The sequence below is a fragment of the Chlorocebus sabaeus genome, chromosome 9 (genome assembly GCF_047675955.1).
Source record: "Chlorocebus sabaeus isolate Y175 chromosome 9, mChlSab1.0.hap1, whole genome shotgun sequence".
NCBI lineage: Eukaryota > Metazoa > Chordata > Mammalia > Primates > Cercopithecidae > Chlorocebus > Chlorocebus sabaeus.
The window spans coordinates 12,282,807-12,295,138 of record NC_132912.1 but is presented as its reverse complement, the minus strand read 5'-3'; the positions used below and the strand labels follow the sequence as shown (position 1 = coordinate 12,295,138).

General features: G+C 46.9%; 2 protein-coding genes across 3 annotated transcripts in view; both read right to left on the bottom strand.

Moving 5' to 3' along the window:
* SEC61A2 (SEC61 translocon subunit alpha 2) overlaps positions 1-3,153 on the bottom strand; it is a 41,528-nt gene extending 38,375 nt beyond the window's left edge. Inside the window, exon 1 of the mRNA XM_037983333.2 lies at positions 3,014-3,153. Coding sequence (XP_037839261.1) covers positions 3,014-3,020 — 7 coding nt within the window. The 5' untranslated portion in view covers positions 3,021-3,153. The remainder of the gene's footprint in view (positions 1-3,013) is intronic.
* Positions 3,154-9,536: 6,383 nt separating this feature from the next.
* Positions 9,537-12,332, bottom strand: part of DHTKD1 (dehydrogenase E1 and transketolase domain containing 1) — a 53,822-nt gene continuing 51,026 nt past the window's right edge. For both annotated transcript variants that reach the window (XM_037983329.2, XM_073018721.1), the window contains one exon: positions 9,537-11,968. In XM_037983329.2, the coding sequence (XP_037839257.2) occupies positions 11,867-11,968 (102 nt within the window). In that variant the 3' untranslated portion in view covers positions 9,537-11,866. The remainder of the gene's footprint in view (positions 11,969-12,332) is intronic.

Below are 12,332 nucleotides of genomic sequence, written 5' to 3'. Positions count from 1 at the left end.
GGTACCCATGAGACAATGCATGATAGAAGAAAGCAGGTATCAGAGGAGGAAGACAGGAGGGTGTCTTCTGCACTCAGGAAGTACAACAGGAAATGGGCTCTTCTGCAGAGAACTGGTTTAAACAACTGAAAGATGCCGAAATGCGTAGGTGACAAAAAAATCATGCAATCACCTCCTATAGTCAACTTTTTTTTTTGAGACAGTGTCTTGCTGTGTTGCCCAGGCTGAAGTTCAGTGGCACGATCTCCGCTCAGTGCAATCTCCACCTCCCAGGTTCAAGTGATTCTCCTGCCTCAGCCTCCTGAGTAGCTGGGATTACAGGCACGTGTCACCATGCCTGGCTAATTTTTGTATTTTTACTACAGATGGGATTTCACCATGGTGGCCAGGCTTGTCTCAAACTCCTAACATCAAGTGATCCTCCCATCTCAGCCTCCCAAAGTGCTGGGATTACAGGCATGAACCATGGCACCTGGCCCCTACAGTTAGCTGTTTTTGTTTTGTTTTGTTTCGTTTTTGAGACGGATTCTCCCTCTGTCGCCCAGGCTGGAGTGCAGTGGTGCCATCTCGGCTCACTGCAAGCTCCGCCCCGCTGCGTTCAAGCAATTCTCCTACCTCAGCCTCCTGAGTAGCTGGGAATATAGGTGCGCAGCACCATGCCTGGCTAATTTTTGTATTTTAGTAGAGACAAGGTTTCACCACGTTGGTGAGGCTGGTCTCGAACTCCTGACCTCGTGATCCACCCATCTCGGCCTCCCAAAGTGCTGGGATTACAGGCGTGAGCCACGGCATCCGGCCCCTATAGTTAACTTTTTAAAGTATGTAGGCCAGGCACAGTGGCTCACGCCTGTAATCCTAGCACTTTGGGAGGCCAAGGTGGGCAGTCACAAGGTCAGGAGATCGAGACCATCCTGGCTAACACGTGAAACCCCGTCTCTACTAAAAATACAAAAAACAAATTAATGGGGTGTGGTAGCGGGTGCCTGTAGTCCCAGCTACTCAGGAGACTGAGGCAGGAGAATGGCGTAAACCCAGGAGGTGGAGCTTGCAGTAAGCCGAGCTCCTGCCACTGCACTCCAGCCTGGGTGACAGAGCGAGACTCTGTCTCAAAAAAAAAGAAAAAAAAAGTATGTAATCTCTGCTTCATTTCATCAGACCACATTTCATTGCCTGGTTACTCTCCCAGGTAATATCAAAGTACCTGCTTATGTAAAATAACCCAGAGAATTTACAATTACATTTCATCAGAAAGTATTGTTTTCCCAGACTAGTCTTGTAGTATATAAAGGTAAGATAAATCAAGGTTCTTTAAGGATAGACACTGTCTTCTGGCGTGGCTTAAGTCAAGTCCTGCCAGAGAACTGAAGGGTGAAAATGAGAATCTCTCAAGCTTCTGTCCTTTGCCAAAGGGTCTGCAACGTGGAGAAAGACAAGCCGCAGCTAGGTATTAATTAGGCTCTAAGGCTCTTCTTCCCCTACAGAAACTGGCTTCTGTATACTAACATCCCAAAACTGTCTTAAAGCTGACATGAGTGATTACATTTCTGCAGTTGCCTAAAGTTGATCATATTATATATATTTTTTAAAAGCCTCTACAAATGATGGGCAGTCACTGATGTTTGTTTGTTTCAAGCTGGAGTTTCGCTCTATCGCCCAGGCTTGAAGTGCAGTGGCAGGATCTCAGCTCACTGCAACCTCCGTCTCCTGGGTTCAACGGATTCTCCTGCCTCAGCTTCCTGAGGAGCTGAGATTACAGGCGCCCACCAACACACCAGGCTAATTTTTATATTTAGTAGAGACAGGGTTTCATTATGTTGGCCAGGCCGGTCTCGAACTTCTGACCTCCGGTTATCCGCCCTCCTCGGCCTCCCAAAGTGCTGGGATTACAGGCGTGAGCCTCTGCGCCCCACCAGTCACTGAAGTTTGACAGAAGGATTCACTAATTGTCATGGGCAGATGTTTGTTACCCAAGTACTATTAGGTTGGTGCTAAAGTAACTGCGGTTTTTGAAAAGTAATTGAAAACCGCAATTACTTTTGCAGCAACCTAATATTTTGGACTTTCTGGAGAGTAAATCTGAATTATGAAAGCATTCATCGCTAACGCAAAACAAGTATCAATCACATCAGGAGACTTCCTAGAACCTCTCCATCCCTTTTCCTCCCCACCTCAATCCAAGCCACTCAGATTTCTTGACACTTCATGATCATCTGTAAGGGGTATTCATGTTCAAGCAAAGCTTTTGGCTGCCCCTGTCTATCCTTGTGATGCAGAATTTTACCAAGGGCCTCTCTTACTCCTTTCTAATTTCCCCCAAATGTCCACTAGTTGGCCAATGGGTGCCCTGCTTGGATATGCATGGCCCATTCATCCAACGAACGAACATCTTCAGGGCTATGCAAGTAGTTGCGCGCACATATGTGGGGTTGAGTGTTAGGGGGAGGGCCCTGAAAAACATTCCTATAACATAAGGCCTCGTCCCTAAGGCTTATACAACCTTACAGTTTTCAGTAAGCGCTACAGAATGAATAGTTTAAGGAAAACGCTGTTACCAACGCACTCCTTTCCTCCCTGAAACACACGCCATGCATCACTTTTTTAAAAATTAAACGAGTTAGGGGAGCTTTATCCAACGCAACATGCCAAGGAAGGATGACGAGGGAATAAAAATACGGGATTTCTTTAACTCCTGAAAAATTAAAAAGTGGTCCAGGTTCACCCGGTGCCCTAACTCCCCGCCCCCAAAACCAATGGCCTCCCAGCGCCATCCTCGACCTCTATCGAACGCAAACCCCGGGCCTCCGGGTCCCGGTACCCGCCGGGCAAGGCCTCGCACGTCTAGGGGAGCCTAGGCAGAGGCCCCCGGCCCATGCCCCTCCGCAGCGGCCCAGAGCGGCCCGCGCATCCCCGGTCCGCACGACTCCCAGCGAGCGCCGGCCTCACCGCCCGCAGCCCAGGCAGGGCCTGCGTTCCTGTTCCCGGCCAGAGCCCCGCTCCAGCCGCCGCTACTCACTGCCCATGGCTGCTGCTGGGGAGGCCCAAGGTGGAACTGCGGCCTCGGCGCTGCCTTCGCTCGGCTCCCGCGGCTCAGGCCTCGGTACCGGCTCCCGACGCGATCCTGCCGACCCCGCGCAGGCTCCGCCCCCGCCACGTGACCCGCGCGCCCGCCCGGCCCAGCCCCGCCCCCAGGCAGGCCGTTGGACGACGTCCGCTGCGTTGCCATGGTGACCACGGGCGCCCCGAGAGGCCCGGCTGGCTGGCCTGGGGGCAGGGCTCGGGCGGGCAGTCGCGTGGCGTGGGAGCTGCGCAGAAGCCGAGGCTACCGGGTTCTTCGTCCCCTATAGGCTTTCCCGGCTCAGTGTGGAGAAGCCGCCGTTTCCTCGCGCGCCACGGCCGACCCAGGCCTCCTGGGCACCCTTCGGGGAGGCCGCGATCCCGGCGCTGCCCGAGTAGCGCGGGGAACACGGTTCTGGCCGCGAGGCCTAGGGCTGAGCCGCTGAGAGCGGACAGGACCGAACCAATCTTATTTTGCCTTTTTTTTTTTTTTTTTTTTTTTTTTTTTTGAGACGGGAGTCTCGCTCTGTCGCCCAGGCTGGAGTGCAGTGGTGCGATCTCGGCTCACTGCAAGCTCCGCCTCCCGGGTTCACACCATTCTCCTGCCTCAGCCTCCCAGGTAGCTGGGACTACAGCCCTGCCACCACGCCTGCCTAATTTTTTTGTATTCTTAGTAGAGACGAGGTTTCGCCGTGTTAGCCAGGATGGTCTCGATCTCCTGACCTCGTGATCCGCCCCTATCGGCCTCCCCAAAGTGCTGGGATTACAGGCATGAGCCACCGCATCCGGGCGCTTCCTTCTTATCGTTATCTCTTGGAAGTTTGTAAAAATTTTTGACACGTCGTTGTGTATAGTTAACAGTTATGAACTCCTCTGTCTCGACGTAAGCTAGGCCCCTCCATCTTCTCCACCACAGAGATCAGGATCGTATGCCTCCCACCGTGGAACAATTTTCCTGAAGCCACTGTTCTCTTTTTTTCTTTCTTTCTTTTTTTTTTTTTTTTTAAGAGCTGGTCTTGCTCTGTGGCTCAGGTTGGAATGGAGTGCAGTGACACAATCATAGCTCACTGCTGTGTCGAACTCCCAGTCTCAAGTGACCTTCCCACCTCAGCCTCCAGAGTAGCTGGGACCAGCAGGTCTGCGCCATCAAACTCAGCTGATCTTTGTATTTTTTGTAGAGATGGAGTCTTGCTATGTTGCCCATGCTGGTCTCGAACTCCTGAGCTCAAGCAATCCAGCTGTCTCAGCCTCCCAAAGTGCTGGGATTATAGGCATGGACCACCACAACTGGCTTCAAGAATCTGTTCTAATGTTCAGATCTATGTCCATGAAATAAATTATATATTTCAAGGGGGTATGCAATTTAGGTCCAGCTTGCATGGGTCTCTGCTGTATTTGAGGTCAGCTGGGACAGCCCCAGGGCTGGGGACTGGAATGATCAGGCGGCTCCCTCACTCCCCAGTCTGGCACTGGGTGCTGGTGTCAGCTCCAGCACCTCCAGATGCCTTCTCCAAGTGGCCCGGGCTTCCTCACAATGTGGTAGCTAGCGTCCAAGGGATGTCCTCAGAACTGAACCAGCATCTTTTACTGCATTGTGTTTGTAGGGGCAGCCACAAGTCCTAGGGACACCTCTTCTAGGGGAGATTGTGGCAAGATTCTGGAAGAACATGTGGGATTCAAAATACTGCTGTGGGAATTTCTGGAAAATCCAATCTGCCACAGTAATAATCTCCCATCCTGTTAATTCATCCTTACCTCACTCTACTTTGTATTAGTCATTTTTATACTTGCCTAATCTCCCCTGCTATGCAGTAAACTTCTAGATGGAGTGGGCGTTCTTACTTTTTCTACTATGTACAATAGCCTGCAAAATGATTGACTTAAGTACAGTTTTGACACTAAATTACGAGCTAATTTCATGAATGCAATATCCTTTCAATAAAGATGCACTAAATTCCAGCCTGGGCAATACAGTGAGACCATGTCTCTGTGAAAGGTAAAAAAACAAAAATCAGCCGGGCATGGTGGTTTACGCCTGTTGTCCCAGCTTGTCAGGAGGCCTCAGGAGGATGGCTTGAGCCCTGGAGGCAGAGGTTGCAGTGAGCTGAAATCGCACCACGGTACTCCAGCAGTGGGTGGGGGACAGAGGGAGGCAGCAGGGAAAGATGCACTAAATTGAAAATATCACAGAAGGTGAAGAATATCCTGTGCCTCTTTTTACTGCTATTTCTGGGATAGTTCCATGGTTCAGGTAAGAGCCTGGGAATGAGCTTTGACACTCTGGATAAACTTTGTGAATTACCCTTGCACCATTCTTTTTTTTTCTCTTTGAGACAGAGTCTCGCTCTGTCACTGGGCTGGAGTACAGTGGCCAATCTCAACTCACTGCAGCCTCTGCCTCCGAGGTTCAAGTGATTCTCCTGCGTCAGCCTCCAGAGCAGCTGAGATTACAGGCACATGCCACCTTGCCCGGCTAAGTTTGTATTTTTAGTAGAGACGGGGTTTCACCATGTTGGCCAGGCTGGTCTTGAACTGAGGACTTCAAGTGATCTGCCTGCCTTAGCCTCCCAAAGTGCTGGGATTACAGGCATGAGCCACTGCTCTTGTCCCCTTCTACCATTTTTTCTATCACTACATGCTACCCAGGGCTTTTCCTTGTTTAACTGCAATGTGCCACCTAATCTACATCCATCCAGACTCTCACTCTACCTTGATCTTTCATTGTTTTAGCGCATCCAACAAGAAAATGTCTCTATGTATAAAATGCGTTGTCTTCTCAAATAGATTGTCAGCCCATTGAGGACAGTGGGCAACCCATTTTGTCTTTTACTTCTGTGTATTTCTAAGGTCCATAAAAATGCAATATAGGGAAGATGTCAATAAAGTATTTCTCGATGAAATACCACTTTACCCTTAAAAGGTCATTTCTGGTGTTCAGTTCAATTCTAGCTGAATCCCATTATGAGTCAAAGAAAACAAGAACATGACACTAAAGTAGTATCAATTTAATTTTTTTTTTTTCTTGAGACAGGGTCTCCCTCTGTCACCCAGGCTGGGGTGAAATGGTGCTGTACCGGCTCATTGCAACCTATGCCTCCCCGGTTCAAACGCTCTGCCTTCCTCAGCCTCTCAAAGAGCTGGGATTACAGGTGTGAGCCACTGTGCACCCTGTTTAATTTTTTATCTACTATTATTTTTCACAGTAGGGTTCTCACTCTGTCGCCTAAGCTGGAGTGCAGTGGTGAGATCATAGCTCACTGCAGCCTCAAAGTCCTTGGTTCAAAGGATCTTTTCACCTCAGCCTCTGGAGTTACTGGAACTACAGGCATGTGCCACTGGCCTGACTCAGACAACTTTTAAAAATTAGACTGGGTGTGGTGGCTCATGCCTGTTAATTCCAGCACTTTGGGAGGTCAAGGCAGGAAAATCATTTGAGGCCAGGAGTTTGTGACCAGCCTGGGCAATATAGAGAGACCTAGTCTCTATAAGAAAAAAAAAAAAAAAATTGTTTAATTAGCAGGGCGTAGTGGCAGGCGCATTAGTCCTAGCTACTTGGGGGCCTGAGGTGGGATGAACACTTGAGCCCAGGAATTCGAGGCTGCAGTGAACCGTAATCATGCCACTGCACTCCAGCCTGGGGGACAGAGGGAGACCCTGTCTCTAAATAAATAAATAAAATTGCAGTTGGCAGCGAGGAAAGGCGTCTGCTTTAGATTGTGCTTTATCAGATTTAAATACAATGACAATGAATTACTCTTTCTACAGAGTAAGAGCTTTTGGGGTTTTTTAATTGATGAATACTAGATGTACATACTTTCAAGGTGCATGTGATAATTTAATACATTCATATAATTTATAAATATCAAAACCGTGAATTTGGGACATCCATCACCTTAAATATTTCTCTTTTCTTTAAAATAGAATCATTTGAATTCTCCTCTAGCTATTCTGAAATGTATAACAGATATTGTCAACTGTGGTCACCTACCAATCTATCTAACAGTAGGTCTTATTTCTTCTATCAAACCATATATTTGTACTCGTTAATCTACTTCTCTTCATCCCCCAACCCCTTCCCCTCTCAACCTCTGGTAACAACCGATCTACTCTCTATCTTCGTGAGATTCACTCTTTTTTTTTTTTTTTTTTTGAGATGGAGTCTTGCTCTTGTCACCCAGACTACAGTGCAATGGCAAGATCTCGGCTCACTGCAACCTCTGCCTCCTGGGTTCAAGTGATTCTCCTGCCTCAGCCTCCCCAGTGGCTGGGATTTACAGGCACCCACCACCACGCCCGGCTAATTTTTTGTATTTTTAGTACAGACAGGGTTTCACCATCTTGGCCAGGCTCGTCTTGAACTCCTGACCTCAGGTGATCCACCCACCTCGGCCTCCCAAAGTGCTGGGATTACAGGTGTGAGCCACTGCACCTGGCCGAAATCTACTTTTTAAGTTCCCACGTGAGTGAGAATATCCAAGTTTTGTCTTTCTGTGCTTGACTTACTTCACATAACATAATGACCTCCAGTTCCATCCATGTTGCTACAAATGAGAAGATTTTATTTTTTTTAAATGGCTGAATAATATTCTATTGTATATATGTAACTTATTTTCTTTAATATCCAAAGACATATAAGAAAAATATAGGTGAAGCTTTTGGAACCTCAAAAGTCTTGATCCTTAATCTGTGACTTCCTTCCAGTGTAATCTTTTTTTTGGAGCTGGGGTAACCCTTTTATTTCTTCAATTTTGTAAAAGGGCCAGGCATGGTGGCTCACACCTGTAATCCCAGCACTTTGGGAGGCCGAGGCAGCCTGATGCAAGAGAATCACCTCATCTAGAAAGGCAGAGGTTGCAGTGAGCCGGGATTGTGCCACTGCCCTCCAACCTGGGCCACAGAGTGAGATTTGGTCTCAAAAGAAAAAAAGAAAAACTTAGTAATTTTATATTTGTATCTTATTTATATATGTTATTTATATCTATCTATGCCATCTTCATGTTCAATGAGAACAAACCGTAAATTGAGTATTCAAGAAGCAGAAACAGTAGCAACCATGGGAAAATTTTAGTTTTGTCTGAAATGGCAAATTATTCTTAGTAAAATAAAAAAATTTTTAGTAAGAATAGTAAGAACTATTTTGCTTAGCTTTTCCATGTCTTGCATACACATGCTATTTGGGAAAAATACTCTGAAGCTTAGACACCTTTAGTCTGACTGTATTACCTTTGAAATTTTATTATTTTTTAAAAATTCCTTGGTTGAGAATAAAAATAGTATCCCTTTTACACTTTTTTTTTTGAGATGGAGTCTTGCTCTGTTGCCCATGCTCGAGTAGTTCAAGTGATTTTCCTGCCTCAGCCTCTCAGGTAGCTGGGACTACAGCACGCACGACGACGCTCGGCTGATCTTCGCATTTTTAGTAGAAACAGGCTTTCAAAACAGGTTGGCCAGGCTAGTCTTGAACTCCTGACCTTACGTGATCTGCCCACCTTGGCCTCCCAAAGTGCTGGGATTACAAGCATGGGCCACTGGGCCTGGCCTACTGAATTTTTAAAGGAAAAGAAGTAATGAGTATTTGATTTGGAATTCCTTAAATGGTCCCTCCCTGCAAGGGAATGTAAAATGCTGATCCATGTTGCAGTAGCAATTGAGAGTAGAAAGGTCAGGACAACAGAAGACACATTTCATGGCTCGAGTTAGAGAAGACATAAAAAGAAACCATGAACAGACTGTGAGGTGTAAAATTAGAAATTTGGAGAGATCCACAGGTCACGGTGGCTCATGCTTGTAATCCCAGCACTTTGGGAGGCTGAGGCGGGTGGATCATGATGTCAGGAGAAGGAGGCCATCCTGGCTAACACGGTGAAACCCCTTCTCTACTAAAAATACAAAAAACTAGCTGTGGCACGTGCCTGTAGTCCCAACTACTCAGGAGGCTGAGGCAGGAAAATCTTTTGAACCCAGGAGGCGGAGGTTGCAGCGAGCCAAGATCGCACCACTCCAGCCTGGGCGACAAAGCGAGACTCCGTCTCAAAACAAAAAAGGTTAGTTTAGAGCTCTCCAAATTTCTTTCTTTATTTATTTATTTATTTTATTTTTATTTTTTTTTTGAGACAGAGTCCCTCTCTGTCACCCAGGCTGGAGTGCAGTGGTACGATCTCGGCTCACTGCAACCTCCACCTCCTGGGATCAAGCGATTTTCCTGCCTCAGCCTCCGGAGTAGCTGGGATTACAGGCATGCGCCACCATGCCCTGCTCATTTTTATATTTTTAGTAAGAGATGGGGTTTAGCCATGTTGGCCAGGCTGGTCTCGAACGCCTGACCTCAGGTGATGCACCCGTCTTGGCCTCCCACAGTGCTGTGATTACAGGTGTGAGCCACCACGCCCAGCCTAAACTAACCTTTTACAGAGATCTAATCTTCCATCTCATTTTTGTGCTTAGACTTTTGAAATCTTTTCATTCAAGAAATCCAGGAGCCCTGAGGGGAAAAAATGACAATGTGCTTTTTATTTTTTTTCTTGTTAAAAAAAATACAACATTGGTAATTGTTTTCATTAAATAGACCTTTGTGACTTTACTGATTTACATGAGTGGTACTAAATCACATGATTTATAAGACTTGACACAGGAAGGATGCACTGAGGTATATGGGAAGAAAAGGGATATGAATACTAGAGAAATGTTAAATCAATAACTAAGGCACACTTTCGGATGTGAATCATAAATCTACCACTGTGGCGAGAACAGCCTATACGTACATGGATTCTGAAAGACATGATCAGTTGCTGGTAAAAGTGGAGAAGGCCTGGGCTTCTGCCAGTCCCCTGGTACTTCCCACACCACTTCAGAGAAAAAGCGTCATGACACAAGAACGGTAGACGGTAGAGGACCCCAGCACTGAGTCAGGGGAAGCTACATGGTTTGCTATTTAGTTATGCTTCCAGTACTTGGTTTAATTTCACAGTGAGGGAGTTGGTTGGTGATCTCTAAGAAATCCCCAAGCACCTGGTGTTGGGAAGGTCCCTCAAATAAAGAGGTGTTCTTTTCTTTTTTGTCTCTCTCTCTCGCTCTTATTTATTTATTTTTTGAGACGAGTCTTGCTCTGTCACCCAGGCTGAAGGGCAGTGGCAGGATCTCAGCTCACTGCAACCTCCACCTCCCGGGTTCAAGCGATTCTCCTGCTTCAGCCTCCCGAGTAGCTGGGATTACAGGCACGCACCACCATGCCCAGCTAATTTTTGTATTTTTAGTAGACACAGGGTTTCACTATGTTTTGTCAGGCTGGTCTCGAACTCCCAACCTCAGGTGATCCACCCACCTCAGCCTCCCAAAGTGCTGAGATTAGAGGCGTGAGCTGCGGCGCCTGGCCAGGAAATGTTCTTTAAGCACCACAAATAAACATACTGTACCAGGGACTTGTAGGGGCAAGACTGATTAACCAGGGGCTGAAATCCCCATATCAGAAACCCAAGACAGTTAAAAATAGTAAAATATCACTGTAAGAACAATTCAAAGAAAAACAAGTTTATGGCAAAACAGACTACAAATCAATTTCATCATAACTAAAACTCCTTAATTTAAAAATACAGTACTAGAAGATCATCCACCCAGGGATTTGTATTTAGTAGGACCTAGATTTGCTAGTGTTGGGGAGACACTTCATACAGTGGCTGGAAAGCAGCACCACGGATTATATAAAATGAAAATATTAGTACTGCCACAGGACTTTAAAAAAAGAGGAGGGCAATTAATGGAAGTGACAAGCATCAAACAAATCAAGAGGCAGTGTTGAGGTCATCTCCACAGAGCTGTAAACTCAGAAGTGTTTCCTGGTCACATGTGGTCAATTAGGGTCAAGTCTGAAATCATCTAGATAATTACCTAGTTTTCCAGCTCATTCAGAGCTAAAATTCATAACACTATCATACTTTCCTTTGATTTTCTGAGATGGAGTCTTGCTGTGTCGCCCAGGCTGGAGTACAGTGGCACCATCTCAGCTCACTGCAACCTCTGCCTCCCAGGTTCAAGCAATTCTCCTGCCTCAGCCTCCGGAATAGCTGAGACTACAGGCACGCACCACCACCCCCAACTAATTTTTGTATTTTTAGTAGAAACGGGGTTTCACCATGTTGGCCAGGCTGATCTTGAACTCCTGACCTCAGGTGATCCAGCAGCCTAGGCCTCCCAAAGTGCTGGGATTACAGGTGTGAGCCACCGCACCCGGCCATCACACTTTCTCTTTTTGTTACTGTTTTTCTTTTGTTGTTTTCCTAGTTCTACCATCACACTTTCAAGGATAAATTTGCTGGTTGCATTCACATACTCATAACCAGTTCCCCTGATTATTCCACCTATTCCAGATTAAATCATGTATATCAATCCCAACATCTTAGAGGAATACAATCTTTTCATGTTACCCAACAGAGGGGGAGAGAGAGTGGAGGAAGGAGGCCTCTTTTAATGACCCTTTTTTTTTTTGAGATGCAGTCTTGCTCTGTCACCCAGGCTGGAGAGCGATGGTATGATCCTGGCTCACTGCAACCTCTGCCTCCCAGGTTCAAGTGATTCTCCTGCCTCAGCCTCCCGAGAAGCTGGGATCACAGGTGCCCACCACCACACCCAGCTATTTTTTGTATTTTTAGTACAGGTGGGGTTTCACCGTGTTGGTCAGGCTGGTCTTGAACTCCTGACCTCAGGTGATCCACCGGCCTTGGCCTCCCATAGTGCTGGGATTACAGGCGTGAGCCACCGCACCCAGCCTTAATGGCCATTTTCTTAAGGAGAAACAGTGTTTCTTCAAAAGTCATCATTAAGCGAAGGTCTTGGCGAGGATATCTTCATGCTGGTGCAAGTGAACTGTGCCAATTCCTACAGCGGGTACTGGCATAGGGGGCCGGCCCACCAGACGGAGCTGTAAGTGCAGCAGAGAATAAATAAAATGCCATTTTGACGAGCTCAGAGCTCTGCTTAGTTCCAACAAGACGGTGCATGTATTTCTCTTAGTTTGTTTAACCATAAATCACCTCTTTCAAATAATGAGTTACGCAGAAGAGATTAGAGGGACAGGGCTCCGTGCCTCAATGCCTGTAATCCCAGCGCTTTGGGAGACCGAGATGGGTGTATCACTTGAGGCCAGGAGTTTGAGACCAGCTGGCCAACATGAAAAAAACCTCGTCTCGACTAAAAATACAAAAATTTGCCAGGTGTCGTGGCCTGCGCCTGTAATCCCAGCTACTCGGGAGGTTGAGGCACGAGAATCACTTGAACCCCAGAAG